Genomic DNA, 27167 nt, shown 5'->3' with positions numbered 1-27167 from the left:
TGGCTCTTTGAGTTTATCTGGCAGGATCTATTGTTTTGCTTTAAACGTGGGTGACCTGGGCCTAAAAGGAGTGGTGTCATTTACTGTGTTATTGAAGCTACTACCCTCTAAGAAGCTGGCCAGTCTTGCCTAATAGTTGGGGCAGTCCTTACTCCACTCCCATTTTGGATGCTTGGGGGCGGGGGGGGGGTGGGGGGCACCAGCTCATCCCTCGCCTCAGGCAGCAGATTGCCTTGAGCCACCCCTGGGTAAACATATGCTAAAATCATTTAGTCCAAGTTAAAATGATTTAGCATGTGCTAAAATTAAGAAATATGAGTACATTTTATTGCTTTCTGTTTAGTTTCAGATTAGAAATGCCCCAAATTGAAATTGATTTTATTTCCATTTCATTTTAAAGTGAAAGCATATCCTTATTCTAATAACTGTTAATGAAATGTCTTATGATTATTGGAAACCTAGAGGAAAATTTAAATAAATCTAAGGTAATAAACACATCTTTTTCAGAACTAAAAGATGTACTTGGGATAGTGGATAGCCCTGAACATGTTTTTATTCTTTTCATCCTGAAAGGAATTTTGGAAAGAAAAGATACACAAGAGATTATCTGTATATGTGTCTGGGAGCAAAATAACTCTCTTAAAATGTATTGGAACACGACCAATTTTGGCATGGGGGAGCAATTGTGAAAAGACACATTGACTTGCTAGGGATTCCAGAGAAATGAAGTCCCCCCCACCCCCCCTTCATCTGTATGAGAAGAGTTCCTGCTCCTGCAGCACCGAAACATAGCAGTTAGAGAATTGCTACTTTCAAACTGTCTCTTCCCTTTATTCTGCTCTCCTAGTGACAGACACACACACAAAAAAAACACAGAACTGGAAATATTTCCATGAGGCATGCATGCTCCATTTGCTTTTCCCATCACATTACCTCTCCTTCCCCACCCCTCCCCAAGCTGCATTTTAGTGAATCATAAGTGCATTTGAATGTTTTATGAAACTTAGTGATCGAACCCTATGGGGCTCATAATCAAAACTTAAACACATCTAAAAACCTGCCCAAGTCAGCACTTGTCCAAGTGCCGATAATGAAACCTATTTTTTGGACGTATCCAGGGACTTTTTAGACCTCTGAATGCCGCTGTGCGCCCAGAGCTGAAAGAGGTATATTTGGAGGAGTGATTGGGCGGGATCTGGGCGGAATGTGGGACAATTTAGACTTAGTTGTCCTGTAGGGATAATTGAAGGTTTTACGAGACTTCCTGGATGGAACGTATATGTCATGAGTTAGACGATGTAAAAACAGGTATAAGTGCCCAAAAAGTATCCAAGGTGACCAGATAACCACTGCAGAGATAAAGTAAAGACTCTTCCCCCCCCCACACACACACACTCCCCCAGTGTTCACTGACCCCCCTCACTTCCCCACAAATATTGGAATAAAAACATACATACCTGTCTCCAGAACATCAGCACCTAGGATAGAAATCCCGAGTAGAGCTGCACACGGGTCTCTTAAATAGCTGGGTGGAGGGGTTAGTGAACCCTAGAGAGGAGAACCCAGGAGGACCATAAGCCACTCTAACCACTGGAACATGTGTGCCCACCAAAACCCCCCAAAACCCTACTGTACTGCCATATATGTGGCACCTGCAGCCATAAGGGCTACTAGGGCTGTAGACAGGTGGGTATAGTGGGTTTGGGGGGCTCACTATAACCTATAAGGGAGTTCTGGTGACATGTTTATGTGGCACCCTTTTTATGAAGTTCACAGCAGTGCCTTGTAAGGTGCCCCACTGCTCTGTTACTATGTCTGGATGGCCAATCCATCACAATGCTGGCCCCTCCCATGTCCAAATGGTCTTGTTCTGGGCGTTTGGGACTTGGGCAAAATTTTGGTCAAGAATGTGGTATAAAGACAGATGTCCTGGTGGTCTGGATGAACAATAGCCTGGACGTCCAGATAGACTATTCTTAAAAAAAAAAAATTTGGACATATTTTTTTGAGAATGGTCATTTTCCCGCTGCCAAGTTTGGGCATCTAGTGCCAAACGTCCAAATTGGACATAGATGTATCTTTTGATTGTGCCCCTCTATAGCATTCTCAATGGTTACTATATACAATGCCACCTACATCTTAATTCTATTAAAAATGCTAAAAATTGCATGCAAAATTTGGGTATGCTCCCAATTTGTGCAAACATTTAAATTGAATAATGAGCTAATTAGTGCTGATAACTGGGATCTTAAGCAATTATTGACTTTGGACTTATGTATGTGCATATTTTTAAGCCCAAGATCTGTGCGTAAATTTTACATGCGGTTCCAAAAATGGAGCGTAACCATGGGCGTGCCATGCATGGATCATGAGCATTCCTTCAATTTATGCACATGATTATAGAATAAGGGGGGGAGGGGTTTCCATGCCTAATTTAGGCATTAGAATTAGCACCACGTTTTAGCTGGTGTAAATGGCTAAGCCTAAAGTTAGATGTGATTCTTGCTACCAACTGCTACTCTATAAACAGTGTCTAATATTGAACACCATTTATACGTAGAACAGAGCGCCATGTTTAGAATCTAGTCCCTAGTCATGAGCAGTTTATTTCTGGTTGTGCTTTGTACTGCCAATGGCTGGTAGAAAGTAAAGCAACATACTGTATGTAGCTGTGGGACAGTAGTGCCATATGGTTAGCAGTAAAATACAACCTTTGCCATTGGCTAATAGTGACATCTAGTGGTTCTATGTATTATTCTTTATTTCGTTAATTTTCCAAAACAATGGAATGATTCAGTACCAAAATATGAGGTCAAAGTACTTAAGTAAAAGTAAAAATAAATGTGTATTGTAATACTTAAGTAAAAGCAGAGTGAAGAACATATTAAAAAATGTACTTAAAAGTAAAAATGTTATTGCCTAATATAATACTTTTGAGTAAAAATTAAAAGTACTGCAACTACAATGAATGCAACTATTGTTAATGTTTTTTTATCCAAACAACTTTATTTCTCTACAATTCAATCCACTTTGAGGGGCATAATCAAAAGGAATGTCTAAGTCCGTTTTCGTCTAACTCGCAAGTCGTCCAAAGTAAAAAACAGCCTAGGACACATTTTTGAAAAATATGTCCAAAATTTTTTTTGTTTCAAAAATCTTCTAACTATACGTCCTGCCGATCTGATCGCCCAAGTCGCTAAATCGTCCATCTTTATACCACATTTTCGTCCAACTTTTCGTCCAAGTCAAAAACGCCTAGAACAAGCCCTGTTGGACGTGGGAGGGTCTGCAAAGTGATGGACTGAACACCCAGACATAGCACCTAAATAGTGGGGTACCTTACAGGGCACTGTTGTGAACTTCGCAAAAAGGGTGCCATGGCTTCTCCTCAATACAGCTCCCATATAAGTCATGGTGAGTCCCCCAAACCACCTCCAGAATCCCCTAGACCCACTTAACTACCACCCCAATAGACCTTATGGCTGCAGGAGCCACTTATATGCCAGTACAAATGGGTTTGGGGGTGTATAGGGGAGTGCACATGTTCAAGTATCAATGCAGTGATTATCCCAGGACAAGCAGGCAGCATATTCTTGACTGATGGGTGACGGCACCGACGGAGCCCCGGTAAGGATAATTTTAGAGTGATTGCACTCTAAGAACTTGGAAAGTTCTAGTAGGCCGCACCGCGCACGCGTGAGTGCCTTCCCGCCCGACGGAGGCGCGCGGTCCCCAGTTTCTTAGTTTCCATGGAGCTAAGAAGACACGTTCTTTTCAACGGCCGTTGAAAAGCCCTTTTTTCGCCTTCCAACTCGCGAGATTTTTGTATCGGAAGAGTTTCTTCCTTCTTTTCTTTTTCCTACTTTTTTTTGTCAAAAAAAAACCAAAACAAACTTTATTTTATTATTCTCGGGTTCGCCCCGGCAGGGCCTGTTGCCATCATCGAAGCTTCGGCTTTCGATTTGGCAGAGGCCGTATTTACTTTCTTTGACCGACCCGCACAATTGGTGTATACAGTGCCTGGGTCCGGATCATAGGGCTTCCACCTGCACCCGTTGTGCTACCTTGAAAAAACGCACGTTGAAAAATCGACAAATTCAACAAAATTACTTTTCGGTCCCGAGATGGCTGATTCTGCGGCATCGACACCGGCATCAGCTCCTTCGCAATCGGCACCTACTTCCTCGACGCCGCGTGACACCGCTCCGGCGTCGCACCAGTCAGGTAAGCCAGCTAAGACGCCTTCCCCGCTCAAGCGCCCTCCGGTCGCTGTGGCAGCGAGTCCAGTCCTGCCGACCACGAGGCGCCCACGCAAATGCTCCGCCCCTATAAAGGTGAGTGCATCTTCATCTGCCTCCTCATCCTCTGGGCGTCGAGCAGCACCACAGGTACCGCAGAAAAAGAAAGCAGTACCGGTGCCTTCTTTGGACGAGCGTATTGCAGCCGTCCTTCAGGTGCAGCTTAAAGAGCAGTTGCAGCAACTCCTCCCTGCTCTCTTGGCACCAAAACTTCCAGTTCCGGTCCGGTCTGAACCACCGGTACCGCCAGTGGAACAACCTCTATTGTCCGCTTCCACTCTGTCGGTACCGGTCCATTCAGCTTCCTCAACTTCCATGCCGGTACTGGCACCGGAACCGAGAGCTCTTCATCAGGCTGTCCAAACTTCGGCACCATTGCAGCCCTTAACCTCTCCCGGTACCACTTCTTTGCGGTCGGGCAAGTCGGTGCGTAAATCCCGACACCTTGAGCCCTCGACACCGGATTCCCGAGATCGAAGTTCTCAAGTTAGGGATCCTGACCTCTGGGGTGACTCTAAAGAGCCACTACACTCTGAGGGTGAGTTTTCTTCTGGTGAGGAGGATCCTTCTATACATGATCCACCCTCTAAACCAGACAATTCCTCCTTTACTACTTTTCTGAAGGAGATGTGCGAGTCTCTTTCAATTCCCTTGGAGGCTGAGTCCAAAAAATCCAAGGCATTCCTGGATGCATTGGACTTCGACCAGCCTCCAAGGGAATTTCTGAAGTTGCCCCTCCATGATATTTTACGGGAGACTTTCTATAAGAATCTAGAAACTCCCTTAACTATTCCAGGGGCGCCTCGTAAGTTAGACTCCTTATACAAGGTTATCTCCATCCCTGGGTTTGATAAACCCCAGCTCCCGCACGAATCCTTATTAGTGGAGTCTACTCTCAAAAAGTCTGCGGAATCTAGTGTATATGCCTCAGTCCCTCCTGGCAGAGAAGGAAAGGCCATGGACAAATTTGGAAAAAGGTTGTACCAAAATGCTATGTTGGCAAATAGATCAGGTAATTATGCCTTTCATTTCTCTTTTTACTTGAAGCACCTGATTCAGAACTTAGCTTCTTTTGAGAAATACTTACCTGACCGCAAACGATCTGCTTTTCGTCAGTGTTCTTCCTCCCTTCTCCAGCTTCGGAAATTCTTGGTATGTTCAATCTATGATACATTTGAACTTACCTCAAGAGCCACGGCAGTGTCTGTTGCCATGCAGCGCCTGGTTTGGCTGAGAGTATCGGAACTTGATGTCAACCATCAAGATCACCTGGCTAATGCTCCGTGCCTAGGGGATGAACTTTTTGGTGACTCTCTTGACTCAACCACACAAAAATTATCAGCACGTGAGACTCGCTGGGACACTCTTCTTAAAAACAAGAAGAAGACTCCACCTGCCCGGCCTTTTCGGCAACAATCAGCCTATCAACGCCGTTATGTTGCTAGACCCTTACCATCGGTTCCCCAGCAACCTAGACGCCAACGTCAGCAACAACGTCAACCACATCCTGCACAACAGCAACAACAGGTGAAGCCTCCTCCTCAGCAGAAGTCTACACAACCCTTTTGACTGCATTCTCCAGGACATAGCCAGTATTCTACCATCCGCCCATCTGCCTCAACCCATAGGAGGACGTCTTTCTCTGTTCATCAGCCGTTGGGAGATCATCACCTCGGACCAGTGGGTCCTCAACATCATCCGCCACGGCTATTCTCTCAACTTTCAGACTCTTCCTGCCCAAAGTCCTCCAAAAGAGTCTGCTTTGAACACTCCTCAGTCCTCCCTCCTCCTTCAGGAGGTCCAATCCCTTCTTCTTCTGAACGCAATAGAGGAAGTTCCTCTAGATCAGAAGGGGCAGGGATTCTACTCCCGTTATTTTCTGGTTCCCAAAAATACCGGAGATCTCAGACCCATATTAGATCTTCGCGATCTCAACAAATGCTTAGTCAAAGAAAAATTCAAAATGCTTTCTCTGGCCACTCTTTACCCTCTTCTCACTCAGGGCGACTGGCTATGCTCCCTCAATCTCAAAGAGGCATACACTCACATTCCGGTCGATCCGGTCTCCAGACAGTACCTCCGCTTCATGATCAATCACTGTCACTACCAGTACAAGGTGTTACCCTTCGGTCTTGTCTCCTCTCCCAGGGTGTTCACCAAATGTCTCATTGTGGTGGCTGCTTTTCTCCGCTCTCATCATCTTCAAGTCTTCCCCTATCTCGACGACTGGTTAATCAAAGCCACTTCCTCTCATGTGGTGCTACATGCCACCAACCACACCATCCTATTTCTCCAACTTCTGGGGTTCGAGATCAATCTACCCAAATCACATCTCATCCCCACTCAGAGACTTCAGTTCATAGGAGCGGTCCTGGACACAGTCCTCATGAGAGCGTTTCTTCCGTCCAACCGTCTTCAGACCCTTCAATATCTCTGTCAGCAGGTACTTCCACTGCGCTCCATCTCTGCCAAGCAAATGATGATACTCTTGGGTCACATGGCCTCGACAGTTCATGTCACCCCCTTCGCATGTCTTCACCTGCGCACTCCTCAATGGACCCTAGCTACCCAGTGGTCCCAAGCGACGGATCCTTGCTCACAACATATATCTGTGACATCATCTCTTCGTCAATCTCTACAATGGAGGTTGACATCTTACAATCTCTCCAGAGGCCTCCTGTTCCATCTGCCTCCCCATCAACTAGTCATCACCACCGACGCCTCCCCTTATGCCTGGAGAGCTCACTTGAACGAATTCCAAACTCAGGGCCTTTGGACTGCTCAGGAAAAGAAACATCACATCAATTTCCTGGATAACACCTGTTACGGTAAGTAACTGTGCTTTACAGGGGCTTATGGGCATGGGTCCTCCTCTCCATGGGTCCCTAACCCATCCCCAAGATGGCTTAAGCCGCCTCTGTGCTAGACGACTAGGCTTTCCTATGCCAGGCTGCGAGGTGATAATGGTCTGGAGGCTGAATTTTAAAGGTGTGATTACGATTTTTCTGGGGTTGGTTCGGTGATTATTGGGGTAGTGTTTGGGGGGGTCTGTATTGTGTTTGCAGTGCTTATCTGGTGACTTTAGGTGGATTTTTGTGACCATGTTTTAAATAGTCTAAGTCACAATGTCCAAGTTCCGTCGATCCTGGGCTGTATAACTTTTGGTTATACATGCTGTACGACTAAGTCTAAGCCGGCCCATGTCCTGCTCAACTTTGCCCCTCGACACTCCTCCTAAAACGCCCCGTTTAGCTTTGGTCATTCAGTGGCACTATGAAGTCCTAGGTCGTTTAGAAATACGTCCAAAACCCGTTTTCATTATCGGCACTTGGACGTATTTGGACAATGTTCGTCCAACTGCCGACTTAGGCCGGTTTTTGGATGTTTTTCTCTTTTGATTATGAGCCTCTTTGCGTTTAGTAAAACTAAATTTTTGAAAATGACCATCATTCATGTGAGTGTGTTTGTGAGTCATTATTATCAGATTTATCAATTCTTAACAAATTGTATTCTGTAATTCGCTATTTTTTTTCTAAAAGGGCTCCTCTGAAATTCTAAATGAACTGTATATTGTAATTCGCTGCATTTTTAAGATTCTGCATACTGTAATTTCACTGACTATCTGCATATTGTAACTCGCTGATTGTCCAGCTCTCATCGGTGTGAACCGCCTAGAAGTCGCATGATTGTGGCGGTATAGAAGAATAAAGTTGTTATTATTATTATTATTAATCCAGTACAGCTAAAAAGGTGTTGTTTACAATTATTTTCAGTCATATCCTTTTTCCATTTTCTGAAGGATTCTCTTTTAGCTCTAATAACTTCCATCACCTTACTTGTTAACCACACTTGCTGCCGTTTGTCTTCCTTCTTCCTTTTTAATACATGGAATACGATCGTATACCTAGTCTGGGCTTCCAGGATGGTATTTTTAAATAACATCAATGCCTGATGCATATTTTGACCTTTGCAGCTGCACCTCTTTTTCATTTGTACTATTCTCCTCATGTTATCATAATCATCTTCTTTTTTTAAAGTTAAGTGCTGTTGTATTGGATTTCCTGTGTAAACATATTCCAGGGATTATATCAAATCTGATCAAAGTGACAAAACATTTACTTAAGTACAATAACTAATTACATTTATTAGTTACTAAAGTTTATTAAACAACTACAAGGAAGTCGGCCCCTACCCCTGCGGGTCGAACCCGCGCACCCTCGAACTAACGGCAGCTCCCTCCCTACCTCCAGCGCAATCGCCGTTCGGGCGGCCGAACGGGATCGCCTGGGAGGCAACGCTCGACCCACCCCCGCAGCCGCACTCACCGGAGCAGAGTCTCCTTCATCAAAGGAGTCGCCCGCCAAGAGGGACAGCTCCGCTGCATCCGCAGTCGAGGCAGGAGGAGTGCGCGCCATCGAGCAGCCCAAACGATGCACCGACAGAGGAAGCCCCACAGCAAATCCGACCCGACCCGAATTAGTAGGCCGCGCACTCAGATACAGACCCGCACGAGGTGAGCAAAGTTGTCTTGGAGGACCAAACCGTTTCGGTCCTCCAAGCACGTTTCCTATTTAACCCCTCCCACCCACAATCCCCCTCGGCCGCGACAACCCAATGCAAGGGGAAAAGGGATCCATCGACCATGGACCGCCCCCTCCCCCGCCCCCCCCCCCTGCTCTCTTAAAACTTTCTATTCTGCCTCCCTCTAGCCTGGCTAGCCCAACGGGCGACTCAGCGGGCCACCCAGCCCCGTGTTAGGGGCGCCCGTCGAGACAAGCTCTCGGGCTTACTTATTCAGAGCAGAGGTAACAAGGATACAAATATGCAGACATGCTCCCACTCACATGCAGGTGGGATGGAACGAATTCCATGAGCCATGCTCAGCATGCTTTGGTTTTCAGATCTATGTTTGCAGCAAAGATATACATTAAGCAAGTATAAGAGGCTACTGCAACCCATGAGTGAACTTTTCCTTTGCAATCAGAGGGAGTCAGACTGGAATATAATGCAATTTATAACTCCCATCTTGAACAGTTTAAGAAAAACATTTCTCAAACTATCCAGATATTATCAAGAAGTTAAGAACATAAGAATAGCCACACTGGGTCAGACTAATGGTCCAGTATCCTGTTTCCACAGTGGTCATTCCAGGTCACAAGTACCTGGCAGAAACCCAAATAATAGCAACATTCCATGGTATCAATCCCAGGGCAAGCAGTGACGTTGGAGGAGAGCTAACGCTGATGTGAGCAGCAGGTTGGAGTTGCTATTTGTGCTGGCGAAGAGATAGAGGTACGGGGGAGGGGGGAGTGAAGGCTCACATGCATGGTGTTGAAGGAGTAGGAAGGAGCGAGGGGGGGGGGCAGAGAGGCGGAATGGGGGGCCAGTGCCCTCACCGCCCACCACCACCCCTTACTATGCCATTGCATCCCCCCCAAGCAGCATGTATTTTTTTACTCTTATTCTCATTTATTACTCATTTATAGCTCTTTTATTGCTGTGTTTAAACCTTTTCATCTTTTTTTCTTTTCTTTATTCATTTTTATTTCACTTATTGACAGAGTGGTCATTATTGATTTTTAATTAAGTTGTTTCTATCTCTTTAGTTGGTACCATTTGCTGTTATAATGCCCTTGTATCTCTCTATGGCAGGGGTGACCACACTTTTTTTGGCTTGTGAGCTATTTTTAAAATGACCAAGTCAAAATGATCTACCAACAATAAAATTTAAAAACACAAAGCACACTGTACGCAGAGAAAATGTTAATTATCATTTGTATTCGGTTTTTTTTTTTCAGAGATCAAGGCAGATGTCTTTAAAATACATACAGTGTCACCTCAGTAAAAACTATACAAAAATAGACAAATATACCCCCTCCCCTTTTACTAAACCGTGATAGTGGCTTTTAGAGCAGGGAGCTGCACTGAAAGCCCCTCGCAGCTCCCGACGCTCATAGGCTCCCTGCGCTAAAAACCACTATCACGGTTTAGTAAAAGGGGGCCATAGTACAAAATATAGACAGCAGATATTACATTACATTACTGACTTCTATTCCGCCCGTACCTTGCAGTTCTGGGCGGATTACAAAAGAGACATCTGGACATTTCCAAGAGAATTACAAGACAATTGGAGAATTACAGTTTTGGGAATAGGATACAGCAAGGAAAATTGGGCTATTCTAGTAGATTTACAATTTGGGGAGCTGTACAAGTAGGAGATAGTGCAGTTCCAGTATATATACAGTTTGGGAAGCAGTTGACATGCTTGAGGCTTTGAGGGGTAGGATAACTGGGGAAGGGGAGAGGTTGAGGAGAATCAAGGGTTAGAGCTAAGACATCTGGATAAATTTTTTGAATAGTTGGGTTTTGATTTATTTATGAAAAGATTTGAAGTCGCTTGTTGTTATCAGCAGGTTGGAGATGGTATGGTCCAGTTTTGCTGCTTGCGTCGCTAGTAGATTGTCAAACATCTTCTTGCGCTGGGTGCCTTTGAGTGGGGGGTAGGTGAATGGAGTCTTAGTTCTTCTTTGTCTAGTGGTGAGGTTTTGGTTCAGGCGGTTATTTAGGTAATTGGGGGCTGTGCCATTTATTGCTTTGAATAATAAACAGTATAATTTGAATTGAATTTGCGTTTGTATTGGTAACCAGTGTGAGTCTAGGAAGGCAGTGGTGATGTGGTCAAATTTTTTTAGCGAGTAGATCATAAGAACATAAGAAGTTGCCTCCACTGGGTCAGACCGAGGTCCATCTTGCCCAGCGGTCCGCTCCCGCGGCGGCCCATCAGGTCCGTGACCTGTGAAGTGGTTTCTGACCACTTCTATAACCTACCTCAAGTTCTATCTGTACCCCTCTATCCCTTTATCCTCCAGGAACCTATCCAAACCCTCCTTGAACCCCTGTACAGAGTTCCGGCCTATCACATCCTCCGGAAGCGCGTTCCATGTGTCCACCACCCTCTGGGTAAAAAAGAACTTCCTAGCATTTGTTCTAAACCTGTCCCCTTTCAATTTCTCCGAGTGACCCCTAGTGCTTGTGGCTCCCCACAGTTTGAAGAATCTATCCTTATTCACTTTCTCTATGCCCTTAAGGATTTTGAAGGTTTCTATCATGTCCTCTCTAAGTCTCCTCTTCTCCAGGGAGAACAGCCCCAGCATTTTTAACCTGTCGGCGTATGAAAAATTTTCCATACCTTTTATCAGTTTAGTCGCCCTCCTCTGCACTCCCTCGAGTACCGCCATGTCCTTCTTGAGGTACGGTGACCAGTATTGAACACAGTACTCCAGGTGCGGTCGCACCATTGCGCGGTACAGCGGCATGATGACTTCCTTCGTTCGGGTTGTGATACCCTTTTTGATGATGCCCAGCATTCTGTTAGATTTCTTTGAGGCTGTCGCACATTGCGCCGATGGTTTCAGTGATGTGTCGACCATCACTCCCAGGTCCCTTTCCAGGTTACTCACCCCTAGCAGTGTTCCCCCCATTTTGTAGCTGAACATCGGGTTCTTTTTCCCTACATGCATGACCTTGCATTTCTCTACGTTAAAACTCATTTGCCACTTTTTTGCCCAGTCTTCCAGTCTCGTTAGGTCCCTTTGCAGGTCTTCGCAGTCTTCCGTGTTTCTAACCCTGCTGCAGAGTTTGGTGTCATCAGCAAATTTGATAACCTCACATTTAGTCCCTGTCTCCAGATCATTAATAAATATGTTGAACAGTAGGGGTCCCAGCACCGACCCCTGCGGAACTCCGCTCATGACCCATTGCCAATCTGAGTATTTGCCCTTTACTCCAACCCTTTGTTTCCTGCCCGCCAACCAGTGTTTGATCCATCGGTAGATATCCCCTTGCACCCCGTGGTTCCACAGCTTTTTAAGTAGCCGTTCGTGAGGTACCTTGTCGAAGGCTTTTTGGAAGTCAAGGTAAATGATGTCTATGGATTCCCCCTTATCCATCTGACTGTTTATTCCCTCAAAGAAGTACAGCAAATTCGTGAGGCATGACCTTCCCTTGCAGAAGCCATGCTGGCTCTCCTTCAATTGTCCATTGTTTTCTATGTGTTCGCAGATTATGTCCTTTACCATTGCTTCGATCATCTTTCCTGGAACCAAGGTCAAGCTCACAGGCCTGTAGTTCCCCGGGTCACCCCTTGATCCCTTCTTAAAGATGGGCGTGACGTTTGCTATTTTCCAGTCCTCTGGGATCTCCCCAGTTTTTAGGGAGAGGTTACATATTTGGCGAAGTGTCTCTGCTATTTCGTTTCTCAGTTCTTTTATTACCCTTGGGTGGATGCCGTCCGGGCCCGGTGATTTGTCGCTCTTTAGTCTGTCTATCTGTCTGAGGACATCCTCTTTGCTTACCTCTAGTTGTACCAGCCTTTCGTCGTGTTCTCCGTTTATAATCTCCTCGGGTTCTGGGATATTGGATGTGTCCTCTCTGGTGAAGACTGACGAGAAGAAATTGTTTAACCTGTCAGCTATCTCTTTTTCCTCCTTTATCGCTCCTTTCCTGTCTCCGTCGTCCAGTGGTCCTACTTCCTCTCTGGCTGGTTGTTTCCCTTTCACATACCTGAAGAAGGGTTTGAAGTTTCTTGCTTCTCCTGCCAGTCGTTCCTCATATTCTCTCTTTGCTTTCCTGACCTCTCGATGACATTCTTTCTGGTATCTTTTTTGCTCTTCCTGGTTTTCCTTTGTTGGTTCCTTTTTCCATTTCTTGAAGGATGATTTCTTGTCGCTTATCGCCTTTTTAACTGCAGTAGTTATCCATGCTGGGTTTCTAGTTCGATTTTTTTTGCACCCTTTCCTAAACCTTGGGACGCACAGGTCTTGTAGTTAAACTATAGCACATTTTGAAACCTTTCTTAAAAAGTTTAAATATTAAAAGCATCTTTAAAAGATAAGATTTTAAAGATTTTTTGAAAAATGTGAGATCTTTTTCGTTTCTAATATATTGTGGCAGAGAGTTCCACCATTGAAGGCCCATCACAGAGAACATGTCCGATCTTCTTATTCCTATAATTTTCAAAGAAGGAACAGAAAGGAGATTTTGGCTAGATGAACGAACTGGGCGTTGAGTACTGTGTGGTATTAATAATCTTGATATAAATTGGGGTTCGTTGAATGCTAGAGTTTTAAATATAAGCAACATTATTTTAAAAATGATCCAAAGGCCAATTGGAAGCCAATGGGCATCTATCAACAACGGTGAGACATGGTCATATTTCCTAGAATTGTATATTAATTTGATTGCAGTGTTTTGTATTAACTGAAGTCTCCTTTTTTCTTTTTGAGAAATATTGAGGAGAAGTGCATTGCAATAGTCAAGTTTTGCTATAATTAGAGAGTGAATTAGTATTTTGATCGAATTTGGGCTCAGAAATTTGGCAATTGATCGGATCAAACGTAACTTAAAAAAGCAATTTTTGACAGTAAGAGAGATATGTTCGTGATAAAGCAGTCTATCGTCGATTATTACCCCAAGGATTTTAACAGAAGAGACTAGGTTTAGTGGAGTATTGTTAAGAATAAATGAGGTTTTCAGGGTTATATCTTTTTTCCAAGTGAATAGCACTGATTTTGTCTTATTTATATTTAATGCCAATTTGTTTGTGTTAAGCCAGTTTTGTATTGTTTCTAGTTTTTTATTGATAGATGAAATATCATTATTGTTTTCTGGGTCCAATGGGTGAATGAGTTGAATATCATCGGCATAAGAAAAAGGAGTGAAGCCGATAGACTGACAAATGCTTAGCAATGGAGAGAGAAAGATATTAAACAAGAGAGGGGACAAAATAGATCCTTGAGGGATTCCAAAAGAAGAGGAGTAAGTTTTAGACAGTTCGTTATTAAACCTAACTAATGAGGTGCGATTAGCAAGATAAGAGGTAAACCAAGAAAGAACTTTCTCATTTATACCTATCGATTCTAGCCTATTTAAAAGTAAATCATGGTCTATAGTATCGAAGGCGCATAGTTAGAAATGCTTTCTGGGTGGTCTTGTTGATTTGGACCTGCATAGTGCAGCATCTATCTATTGTTACTCCTAGGAGTTTAAGGGTGGGTTGTATAGGGTATTTGGAGGTGTTTATTTTTAGTTCTGTGATGGAAGGGTTTTTGTCCTTTTCGAGCAGTAGAAATTTTGTTTTGTCTGTGTTCAGCTTCAATTTGTGGTCTGCCATCCATTTTTCCACTGCTTGTAGAGTTTTTTCAAATTTTTCTGTAGAAGTGGGGTCAGGTGAATCGAAGGGTAGAAGTATGGTGATGTCGTCAGCATAGCTAAATGAAGTTACATTTAAGTTATCTAGGGTAGAACCAAGAAAAGATAAAAAGAGGTTAAAGAGAGTAGGTGAGAGTGGTGAGCCTTGAGGAACTCCACATGGGGTTGGACCAGGGTTCTGATTTAAGATTGTTTGGCTTTACTCTATATGTTCTGGATTTAAGGAATCCTTGGAACCATTTATGTGCCCTGCCTGAAATCCCTATGGCTTCTAGTATCTGTAGTAGAATGGTGTGGTCAACCAGATTGAATGCTGCAGATAGATCAAGTTGAATTATCAGCATCCTTTTTCCTTTGCTGAGGTGCTGTTGGGCTGTATCTAGTAGGGTTACTAGTAGAGTCTCCATGCTGTGGCTGGATCTGAACCCCGATTGAGAGGGATGGAGAAGATTGTGGTTTTCCAGGTAATTAGTGAGGTATTGTGCAACTAGTCCTTCTATTAGTTTGACATATATTGGTATTGAAGCAATGGGTCTATATTTAGCAGGGTTATCTATTAGGCCTTTGTGATCTTTCACAATTGGAGTGATTATGATTTCTCCTAGGTGCTGCGGGAATTGACCTTCAGTGAGTGTAATTTGGATCCATTGCATGAGGCTGGCTCTAAATTTGGGGGTAGCATTGGCTATCAGATAAGTGGGACAGTTGTTCAGGTCACAACATGGCTGTATTTTTTTGTAGAGTCTGTCCATTGTCTGTCCATTGTACTGCTGGAAATTCTGTCCAGATCCTGTCTGCTGCAATGGCTTCTCCTATTGGTGGGTTAGTTATTATCTCATCGAGGTGGGGGCGTGTGTTATTGAAGATAGTCCTGATCGTTGTAATCTTGTTTTTGAAGTAGTCTGCGAGTTGAGTGGCTGTTGGTGGGTGCTTTCCTTGAGCTGCTAGGTAAGGTTTGGTATCAGTGAGGTTCTTTACTAGATTGAATAGTTTTTTAAGAGTCTATAGACTCCAAGCCTACCAGGTTGGAGTAGTAATCTTTTCTTTTTTCCTTGAGTTTGGTCTTGTATTGTTTGATTAGACTTCTCCATGCTATTTTGGATTGATCTTGATTATTTTTTTTCCAGTTTCTTTCCAGTTGTCTCAGTGCCTTTTGAGTTGGAGAAGTTTGGAGTCGAACCATTTGTCATATTGTCTGCAGATTTTGTGCTTTGTTTTTATTGGTGCTAGCTCATTTAGGATTGTTTCGCTTAATGTTTGCCATCGCTTTATATTTCGCTTAATGTTTGAATTCTTTGGGGTCTGCTTTGTCCCAGAATGTGGTTGGTTCGATTTTTGGATGGGTTTTGATGGGGGATTTGTGGGGTTTATGTTTATAATTGCATTGCGCCCAGTTGATATTGAAGGTGTATTTATAATGATCTGACCAGAGGGAGGGGTTCCAGGATCCGTTTGAGATGTGGATTTCAGGTGAGTGAGGATGTTGGGTCATGTATGCAGCGATATCTAGTTGGTGGCCTTTTTCGTGTGTGGTTTGGGGGTTGAGTATTTGGTAGGTTAGTGTTTTGAGGTAGGCGAGTATGCTTTCAACTTGATTGGAGGAATGGTCTTCCAGGTGGAGGTAGGTTTATGTCTCCTAGTAGCAGGTTTTAGGTTGATGTTAGAGAATTCTGGAAGATTAAGTCTTCAAGCGAATGTTTTGTAGTGCTCCATTTTCCTAGGGCTATATAGCAGAGAATGCAGGTTATGGTGTCTTTGAGTGTATCGCCAGATAGTTGGCAGGCTAAGAGATCCAGATCGGGGGTAGTGTGTTTGTCTAGGACTTTTATGTTGAGATTGTTTTTGGCTAGGATTGCTAATCCTCCCCCTCTCTTTTTTTCTCGAAAGACTAGCTCAACTTTATATCCCTTAGGGCAGAATTCTGTTATGCAAGGGTCAGAGCCAGAGGTTAGCCAGATTTCAGTTAGGAATAGGCAGCCTAGTTGTTCTTTAACTATCCAGTCCTTTATGGGCTTATCGATCTTATGTTCATATATGCGCAGGCTATTGAGGTGTATGTTGTATAGGGATAGTAGGTACAGTTTGGATAGAGGAGGCTTCTTGGCTGAGGATGGGTGTTGTGAGCTGTTGTTCTTGGCTTGGGAGGTGGCCTTTTTCCCCAACTGGGGGGGATGGTAGGGGTTTTCTGGGATGTTGGATATGTCTGTTAGATTCTGTTAAAATTGGGATGGGGGAGATGTGGTATCCAGCTATTTTCCAATTTGTTAGGAGCAGGAAGAGTAGTAGGAGGGCGAGCAAGAGTTTTGTTGTGCAGGGTGTCATTTTTTATTGTATGTGGGGGGCGGTTCTTCTTCAGAGTGAGATCTATATGTTGGGGTGGGGGTCCTTTAGAAGGGCTAGAACTATAAGGGGTTGGTTGGTGTGCGATGTAGGAGCTTTGGTTGGAGTGCCGCAGTGCTCTTATTGGTTGGAATGCTGCAGTGCAGTGTTCTCCCCAGCGCTTGTCAGCCGGGCGCAACGCCCAGCAAATTTAGATGCCCGCCCGGCTGTTATCTGCCGAATCCTGCTGCCAACACTGCTTAACGCGCAGCCTGAAGAGCCGCCGAAAGACGCGCCGGACTTTAAACAAAAAACCCCCCCCAGCAAGCGACTCGAACCCGGTTTCCCTCCGAAACCGGAAGTTATGTCGGGGGGTAGAGAAGAGAAGCCGGCACGCACCATTAGAGTCCTGGAGCATGCGGGAGATAGGCCAGCCACGGAGGGAAGCTTACTTGCTCTTGCTTACTTCAAGCCTTTCTCGCTGCCGGGTCCTGCCTACTTTCTGTTTTCGCGAAGGCAGGACCCGGCAACGAGAAAGGCCCGAAGTAAGCAAAAGCAGCAAGTTGTAAGCTTCCCTCTGTCGCTGCCCTTTGGGAGATAGGTCAGCGACCAAGGGAAACTTGCAACTTGCCTTTGTCTGTAGCGAATCTACCGGGTGTGTGAGACGGGGGGGGGGGGGGGCGGGAATGGGAGGAGAAATGCTGCTGTACCCAATTAGAGGGGGAGGGGGAAGAGAATTGCTGGTGCTTCTGCTGTACCCAATTAGGGGGTTACGAGAAATGCTGATGATGCTGCTGCTGCTGTACCCAATAGGGGGAGGGGGAAGAGTCATGCTGCTGCACCCAATTAGGAGGGAGGGGGAAGAGTGTCACAATCCTATCCCTAGGGTTCAGCTTTTGCCAGGACAGGTTTTAGCTAAACCCTGCCCAGTTATCCAGAGAGCTGACCACGGGGATAGGATTGTGACCAGAGTTAAGGAGAAGGCTGTTTTTCCCTTGGATGCAGATTTTACTGATCTCGAGGGAGGAGAGGAGTGTGAGCAGAACAGCCCACAACAGCCCCAGAGGAATCTCCCTCCCTCTGGTTGATCCCAGCTGAGGGGAATAATTAAAGTCCCAAAGAAAGTTAGGCAGATTTTGCAGGTAACTCCTCCCCCTCAAAGGGCAGGGCGTATTCACCTAAGTACTTTAGAAGCTGCTTTGGGAAGGAGAAAGGCAGTCTATCCTGGGCCAGCCCAGGAAAGGGTCTCTCCCGGCTGTGCTCCTGAGTCCCAGGACTTTGAAATGCAGGAGCCAGACACTGACCTTTCTGCCAACCAGCCAGCAACGGAAGAACCTATGGAGTGTTTGGAAACTCCCAGTCTGCCTGAAGACATCTTGATGGAAGACAGCTAAGTGGCAGGGCTGGGAAGTTTGGGGTTTATTAGCCCACTGTGTAGGTTTCTGGACTGCTTAAAAAGGGTGCTTTCCTTTATAAGCTGATTGGGACTTGTGCTGGCTGGGGCTGCCCTGCTTGAGTGAAGCAGGAGGAAAAAGAAAAAAAAACGTTTTTTTTTTGGTTTAAAGTTTCCAGCCAAGTTAAACTGGCGGGGACTGTTACTGCTTGGGAGTGTGTGAGGGAAGTAATAGTGGGGAGAATCCACTGTCCAAACAGGTTGGGTTAGTGGGGCCATTAGTGGCATTCTGAAATTCAGAAACTTTATTAGTGGATTCGCTTACTCCCCTCCCCCCCACCAACTCCTTCTGAGCTGGCTGGGGTCAAGCCGGAATAACTTAAGGCTTGTGCACCGAGCTTTTGGAAAGTACTGTGAAAATTGATTTTGTCTGAAAGTAAAGACAGCAGCATTTTTGCTTTTGTGATTTTTCTTTGTGTTTTTACTTACCTGGACTACCTGTTTAAAGGCTAGAGCGGGAACCTACTCTTTTGAGCAGCTCTAATTTTGGTTTGCTGACATGGACTGATTTTTGTGGTTTTTGAGCTTGGACTATCTGTATGTCAACTCTTGACCCCTTACCACTGAATAAAGGGGATATTGCAGGATCAGTAAAAGTGACTCTTTGTGTTTTTTTATTTCCTGCCTAGAAGGTGAATGTTGTACAGCAGGACTTCCTTCCTTCAAGGGAAGCACGCCAGAGCAGCGCTAATGTAAGCGTGAGCCGGACCTGCTTGAACCACGGGTACCGGCACCGCTACAAGAGAAATGCTGCTTCTGCTGTACCCAATTGGGGGGGGGAAGAGAAATGCTGATGATACTGCTGTACCCAATGGGGGGAGGGGGAAGAGAAATACTGCTGCACCCAATTGAGGAGAGAGAAGGAAGATCAGGAAAAGGAGGAAAGAGATGCAAAGACCATGGGAGGGAGGGAAAGGAGATACCATACCATGGTGTGGAAGAGAGATGTCAGGGCATATGGGGGGGGGGAAGCAGGGCCAGATTAAAGGATAGGCCCAGTAGGCACAGGCCTAGGGCACGAAATGGTCAAGGGAGGCCCGCCAGTGCTGTGCTTAAGGGCCTTACCCTTGCTGGATTCGCTGACAGCTGCAGCAGCCTCATCATCATCCCGGGCGCCCCCCAACCCGATCTGACCCTCCTATCTCTCCCTCCTTCCTTCATCAATGACGTGCCAGAGGGAATCACGGCAGGAGAAATCCCTGAAGCAGCCTGATTAGAGTAGAGCAGTGCTGTTTAGAGTCTCGTGATGGGAGGGAGGGAGAGATAGGAGGGTCGTGGGGGGGAGAGTAGCAGTCTGCCCCGGGTGCTCGGCCTGACGTCATGAACTTCTTCGGCTAGCAACAGCATTTACAATTTACTGCTGTTGCCAGCTTCAGGCCTTCCTCTCTGCCAGGTCCTGCCTACTTCTGTTTCCATGAAGGCAGGACCCGACAGAGAAGAAGGCCCGAAGCTGGCTACAGCAGCGAATTGTGAATGCTAGTTCATGACGCCAGGTCTTGGGTGACAGAAGGAGGAAAGGGAGCAGAGGGGGAGAGACTTGCTGCACTCAACTGGAGGGAGAAAGAAGATGAGGGAGGGAATGAAACGAGATGCCAGGGATTGGAAGGGAGGGAGGAAGAGATGCCAGGGCATGGAGGGAAGGAGGAAAGTATGCCAGACCAAGGGAAAAGGAAGGGGGAAAGGAAGAAGGAGATGTCAGAGCATGGAGGGGGGAGGGAGAGATGGAAGGAAAGGAGTGAGATGCCAGAGAATCAGGGAAGGGAAGATACCAGACTGTGGGGTGCGAAGGAAAGAAAGGAGAAGAGAGAGATGCCAGAGCATAGGGGACGGGGTGGTGACAGAGAGAGAAAAATGGAGAGGTGGCAGAGCTGAAATCAATCATGTACAAAGGAGAAGAGAAGGGGCACAGGATAGACAGTTTATTGAAGGAGCATAAAAAGAGGGAAGATGCCATATGGAACGGGGAGAGGGCGGACAGTGGATGGAAGGGGCTGATGCTGCATGGAAGACAGAGCGGACAGATGCTGGCTAGAAAGAAGAGTGAAGACAAGATGATTAAAGCAGAAACGACAAAAGGTAGAAAAAATTTTTTTTATGGCTTTATGTAGAATCAAGTAGTATTGTATCTATTGATTAAAGTTTATAAATAGGAAATGGAAATAAGGCAGTTTTTTGGGGACTAAACCCCTTTCCTCAGGTCAGGACAGGATACTATAACAGCAGGGGTGGCCAAATGGTCGAGCGCGATCGACCAGTAGATCTCAAAGGCAATGTGAGTCGATCGCTTTGCCTTGGCAATCTTTTTCTTCCTGCCTCCCTGAGCCAGGCCAGGCACGTAGAAGCGCCGGACTCACAAGACTTCACTTCCGACGTCAATTCTGACGTCAGAGAGGAAGTTCTGGGCCAGCCAATCGCTGCCTGGCTGGCCTGGAACTTCCTCTCAGACGTTAGAATTGACATAAGAGGTGAAGTCTTGTGAGTCTGGCGCTTGTACATTCCTGGCCTGGCTCGTGGAAGCAGGGAGAAATCAGCATGGTGGCTTAGGGGGTAGGGAAAGAATCGGGGAAGTGGAGAAATTGGCGCGATGGCTTGGGGGGGGGCAGGGGGAGAGAGAAAGAAAGAGAGACAGAAAGAAAAGGGGAGGGGCAGAAAGAAAAAAATATTGGATTTATAGTCAGAAGAAGGAAGTGCAAACAGAGACTCATGAAATCACCAGACAAAAAGGTAGGAAAAATGATTTTATTTTCAGTTTAGTGATCAAAATGTGTCTGTTTAGAGAATTTATATCTGCTGTCTATATTTTGCACTATGGCCCCCTTTTGCTAAACCGCAATAGCGTTTTTTAGCGCAGGGAGCCTATGAGCATCAAGAGCAGCACAGGGCATTCAGTGCATCTCCCTGCTCTAAAAACTGCTATTGCGATTTAGTGAAAAGGGAGGGGGTATATTTGTCTATTTTTGTATAGTTCCTGAGGTGACATTGCATAGAATCGTCTGCCTTGACCTCTTTGAAAACCCGCAGAATATAAATGATAATTAACATTTTCTCTGCGTACAGTGTGCTTTGTGGTTTTTTTTTTAATTTTATTGTTGGTAGATCATTTTGACTTGGTCATTTTAAAAGTAGCTCGCAAGCCCAAAAAGTGTGGGCACCCCTGCTGTAGAGCCATTTCTTGTATGACTGGATGAGCTATATTTATCTTTTTTTTAGTTGTTTAAATTCATACAGAAATAAATGGCTAGATTGAACCTAATGACTTCATTAACGCCTGTCCCCCTTTTTAACCTCTATACCATTTGAAAAAGGGCAAATACTTCTTAAATTTAGTAAAAATATTCTGGCACAAGTGTCAAACCTTAAAAAAGGAAGTCATATTGAGCATTGGAAAATAATAATAATAATTAACTAATAAAAATAGTACACATTTAGGGCTCCTTTTACTAAGTTACAATAGTGGTTTTAGCATGCGCATAGCGCGCATAGGAATTGCCACGCGCGCTAGATGCTAACGCCAGCATTGAGCTGGTGTTAGTTTTCCCATGTAGCGCAGGGGTTTGCGCGCGCTAAAAATGCTAGCGCACCTTAGTAAAAGAGGGGGTTAATTTTCCCCACCACCAAATTTCCTCATCCCGCCCCACCCGGATACTTTTTCATGCCACCTGGCTGGAAAAAATTTCTGGGGAGAACACTGCAGTGCTCTTATTGTGAGTGCAAGCAGGGAGGAGGACTGGCGGTGTTGGGCCTGAGGTGGGTTTTAGTTTTGTGATTAGGACTTGAAAGGAGAAGAGCATAAGTTGTCTTCTTACCTCTCTGCTCTTCTGGTGGTGTTGCGGTTGGGTTTTCTTGAGGGTAGGACGGTGTGTTTGCTGTTGGGAGAATCACGTTAAGTTGTTTAGCGTCCTATTTCTCTTTGCGAAGTTGCTTCGCAAAGGCGCGTGCTAAGACGCACGAGTCTTTGTCATGCGCCTTCGTTGGCGCGCTGTTGGCGCTGAAATCTTTAAGCAGGATCTCCTGCTGGTTCGGGGGGGGGGGGGGAAGCAGTGCTCTCACGCTCCGGTGCCCCCGATAGTGTGCTGGATGCTGGGTTTCGGTGCATGCTGAGATCTTTAAGCAGGATCCCCTGCTGGTTCGGGGGGGGGGGGGGGAGCAGTGCTCTCACGCTCCGGTGCTGGGCCCCAATGGTGTGCTGGATGCTGGGTTTCGGACACATTTTGATCACTAAATTGAAAATAGAATCATTTCTCCTACCTTTTTGTCTGTTGATTTCATGAGTCTCTGGTTGCACTTCCTTCTTCTGTAAAGCCAATATTTCTTTCTTTCTGCCTTTCTTTCTCTCTCCCCCCTGCCCCCTCTTTCTTTCTGCCTTTCTTTCTCTCTCCCCCACCTGCCTGTCTTTCTTTCTCTCTTCCACTGCCCCCCTCTTTATTTCTGCCTTTCTTTCTCCACTAGCCAACGCGCCAATTTCTCCACTTTCCTGATTCTTTCTCTACCCCACCAAGCCACCAAGCCGATTTCTCCCTGCTGTTTCCCCGAGCCAGGCTTGGCGTGTACAAGTGCCGGACCCACAAGACTTCACCTCCGACGTCAGTTCTAACGTCGGGGAGGAAGTTCCTCGCCAGCCAGGCAGCAATTGGCTGGCCCAGAACTTCCTCTCCAACGTCAGAATTGATGTCGGAGGTGAAGTCTTGTGAGACCGGCGCTTGTACATGCCAGGCCTGGCTAGGGGAAGCAGCAGGAAGAAAAAGATCGCAAAGGCAAAGCGATTGACTCGTGTTGCCTTTGCGATCTACTAGTCAATCGCGATCCACCATTTGGGCACCCCTGCTCTATGGTATGGCTGCACCCCAAATACTTTGTGCAATTCTGGTTACCATATCTCAAAAAAAGATATAGAGGAATTAGAAAAGGTACAGAGAAGGGTGACAAAAATGATAAAAGGGATGGGATGCCCTCCTACCCAATGAGAGCAGGCAGCGGGGAAGGGAGCTGGGATGGGATTGGGGGGACTGGGGCATAATGAGCTGGGGATGGGTGGAACTGGATGAGCTTGGGGGGCGGTTCTAGGGCAGTGTTTCTCAACTTGGTCCTGGAGTATCCTTCTTGCCAATCAGATTTTCAGAATATCCATAATGAACATGCATAAACTTGATTTGCATACACTGCCACCATTATATGCAAATTTCTTTCATGCATATTCATTGTGGATATCCTGAAAACCTGACTGGCAAGGGGGTACTCGAGGCCCAAGTTGAGAAACACTGGTCTAAAGATCTGGATCTTAAAGTAAAATTTGGTAACCCTAGGCTTAGGGAAATCCACTGCTTATTCCTGGATAAGCAGCACAAAATCTGTTTTACTGCTTGGGATCTAGCTAGGTAATTGGGAACTGGGTTGGCCACTGTTGAAAACAGGTTGCTGAGATTGATGGACTTTCGGTCTGTTTCAGTATGGCAATTCTTAAGTTCTTATGGCATTCTTCAGTTTTTGTTTCAATTGGCTTTCCGTAGTCTGACACAGACTACTGACATCATCACACTTCCTGCTCACCTCCCTGTCCTTTGTTTATCGGACTTGCCAGACAGCTGCCGGTCCTGTGCTGATGTCTTGTACTTATTCAGCCAAAGTGAGTACTTTAGTTTTCCAGTTTCTCTGTCCCCATTGTTTGTTTTCGGCTCCACTGACCGAATTTACATATGTTTAAAGCTTGTGTTTAACTCCCTCTTCCCCTCCCTAGTGTTTTTCATGTATTTTATTGCCGGTTGCTGCAGAGTGCTTTCATATTGCACTACTTTAGTTTCCGTGTGTTCTTAGCTGTTCTAGTTCTGTTAAAACGTGTGCTCATTTCCGTAGCTTTTTTTTTTTTAATTATTTTTATTTCAATATCGGTTACTGCAGAATGCTATCATCTTTCTCTCTTAAGTTCAAGTGATTTCTTTGCTGTTCTAGTTTTGCTACTCTTATTGGTTTTACTTTTAAGCCGTGTTTTAATGTTCTTTCACAGTGTTTTATACTTTTTTTTGGGGGGGGGGGTTGTGTGTGTGTGGGGGGGGGGAGGATCTTCTCCTCTTTGAAGTGGCATCTCCACATATGAGCTTGTTGTAGCTCATATTGAGCATTTCTTGTGCTGCACCGTGCTTTTTCTTCGCCCAGCTCACATTCTCCTTGTGCTACTTCTTTAAGGATTCCATTGTGTACATTGTGCTTTATATACTATACTTGTAACTTAACACATTTCTCACAGATGTGGTTGATTTAACTTTTTCACGTTACCTTTTCTTCTTTTTTAAATAAGTGACTCGTATGCATTTACTCCCAACATCTTTTTAATAATGCCATGTGCAAACCTATGCATTCACCATTGCTATTGTTTAGTAATGCTAAGTGTAAATTCACTAATACTTTTTTTCTTTTAGCTTTTAAACATTTGCACAATTGCAAAACTGTTTTGACTTTCCAATTGATGGTATTATTATCATACGGTGCTTCCAACTTGATATGTATTCAGCCATCATACCATTGTACGACAAGGAAAGTGAGAATGATTACACATTCACACACCATCATGGAGCTTTTAACCTGGTTTGCACCTAGTCATGACACACTTTTGTAAATGAACCTTTCACATCTTTTTCTGTCTCATTCTACATCTACATATGTCATCCATATTATCACAATCAGCACTTAGGGCCTGATTCTGTATAGGACGCCCAGTCTCAGCAGCCACCTAAGCGGCTTTTGAGAATCGCACATGGACATCCTATATAGAATCGCGTCTGTCCGTTAACCACCCTGATTCTCTAACCGGTGTCCATGTCTGGGCCTCTTCCTGATTGTCTGCTAGATTCTTTTGCAATTGGGTTGACTGTCTGTCCTTATATGGATGTCCTTTCAAGTTTGCCTGGGGACCTGCCCCAGACGGGTCTGGCCACATTGTACTTCAATCTCAAGCTACAATAGTCACTTGGTTTGTGGATGGGCCCATGTGAGGCCTTCACTTTTTCCTTTAGGAAGGCCTGTAGTTCTCTGCCGCAGTTCTCTATCCTGGGTGCTGGTTAGGTATTTTGAGCCTTCTGGTGGCACTCGGTGTTTAAGGGTCTTAGGAGTCTAAGGTGGTTACCTGGTCTGGCTTTGGAATCCCTTACTGGTTTTCGGCCTGGGTAGGGCTGGTTGCCTATCATGATATCTTCCCCAAGTTCGGTGATCTGTCTCATTAACAACAACAATAAAAAAAGACTAAAGCACATGCGGACTTAATAGCCACAGTGCCCTTTCATATTCATAAATCCCTGGCCAAACTTGAATGAGGACAATGTGTGGTATATCCTCATAGTGGGACTAATTCCAATTGGGGACTGGTACTATTCTGGTGGTCACTTTCTCCCTATTCTGAGTGGGCTGCTCCGTTGAGCGCTGTTCGGTGCAGTTTCTTTTCTGGATAGCTTCAGTCTATGGTCCAGCTCCCCTTCTCAAGGGACAGCGTCGTGCCTATCTCTTGTATGGAGTCCAGTTTTATCTTCAGGAGGTTGAACATAGCACTTCCAGTTCTACCTGGCCCCTTATAGGGTCCAGTTTCCCATATACAGGCAACGCCTCCTACCTGATTGGTGCGACTCCATGTTTAGGACCAATGCAGTGCAGTTCCACCTGTGGTTCAGCACAGCTTCATCTATGGCTCAGCTCTGCATAGGGAGCCTTCAGCCCATTCGACAGGGCCCCTTTGCTGGCGGTGCAATATAGCTGCAGTCCCATTGCTGGCAGTGGAGCACAGCTCTGGTTGCAGGTCTTCCTTGACCCTGTGGTTGGATGGGGGCTGTGGCCCCTTTGATAACTCTGGATGGGAAGCGCAGCTCCAGCTACATTGGTGCCACGGTTCCATCTTTGGATGAAGAGTGCTGCTGTGGTGGAATTTGGGCCACATTCTGTCACTGGATGTGGAGAGCAGTGGCTCCGGCTGCATTCGTGCCATGGTTCCATTGCTGGATGTGGTAAACAGTAGCTCTGGTGCCATTTGTACCATGGTGACATTGCTGGTTGCAGAGAGCAGCAGCTCTAGCTGCATTTCTGCTGAAGCTCCATTGCTGAATGTAGAATGCAGCCCTGACTGCATGTGGGCCCATGCTTCATCTCTGGATGTACAGTGCGGCTTTGTCTACTGGGTTGCACCGACACCCAGTCTTGGTACAGCTTCATCACTTGGTGTACAGGACTGCTTCAGTTACATGTTGGGCACTGCTGCTCTGGCTGTACGGGGCTGCTTCATCTCTGGTACTATTTTCATTTTTAGATGCACAGAGTGGCTCTGTCTGCCTATCTGGCACTACTCCATCTAGATGTCCAGTGCAACTTTGGCTGCCTGTCTGGCACTGCTCCTTCTCTGGATGAGGACAACAGCTGACACTGCCCCCAGCTTTATGGATATAGAGGGGCTTTGGTGGCCTATCTAGTGCTGCTGCTTCTCTGTTTCTATAGAGTAGCTTCGGCTGCCAATTTGTCCTTGCCCTGTATACAGAGGGCCTTCAGCACCCTGTCTGGCTCTGCCCCAGCTCTGTGTGTACAGGGGATGGGGGGCTTCAGTTTCCCGTCTAGTATGGTTACATCTCTGCAGGCTTTGTCTGCCGGGTTGTCATGGCTTTCTCGCTGTACAGAGACCGCTCATTGGCCGATTGGGTGGTTCTACTCCCTCTCAGGTTGTAGAGCGCTTTCTCCTTTAGCTTTGGTTCCTCTGCAGGGCTCCATCTCTGCATGGTTCCCTCTTCGCCTCTAGTGAGAAATTGATACGCCTCCCTCTTGGGATACTAAGTGTGACTCGTTGCAGAGCATGAAAACTACATTAATGTCACTGTGGCTCCCTGGCTGCTAGCCTGATGCTTCTCCTTTGTCCTATGTGC

At 45.6% G+C, this 27167-nt stretch overlaps 1 protein-coding gene across 6 annotated transcripts in view; it reads left to right on the top strand.

Annotated features, from left to right (window-relative positions):
• PIGA (phosphatidylinositol glycan anchor biosynthesis class A) overlaps positions 1 to 27167 on the top strand; it is an 89558-nt gene that overhangs the window by 22998 nt on the left and 39393 nt on the right. The window contains exon 1 of one of the 6 annotated variants that reach the window (XM_033947970.1): positions 23672 to 23902. The exons of 4 other annotated variants lie outside the window; for them this stretch is intronic. In XM_033947970.1, coding sequence (XP_033803861.1) covers positions 23704 to 23902 — 199 coding nt within the window. In that variant the 5' untranslated portion in view covers positions 23672 to 23703. Of the gene's footprint in view, positions 1 to 23671; positions 23903 to 27167 lie in introns of those variants that run through there. One more of the 6 variants, XM_033947965.1, reaches the window with a different exon arrangement.

The sequence above is a fragment of the Geotrypetes seraphini genome, chromosome 6, assembly GCF_902459505.1.
Source record: "Geotrypetes seraphini chromosome 6, aGeoSer1.1, whole genome shotgun sequence".
NCBI classification, from domain to species: domain Eukaryota; kingdom Metazoa; phylum Chordata; class Amphibia; order Gymnophiona; family Dermophiidae; genus Geotrypetes; species Geotrypetes seraphini.
Note: the sequence above shows the minus strand (reverse complement) of the source record. Positions and strands in the feature narration are given on the sequence as shown.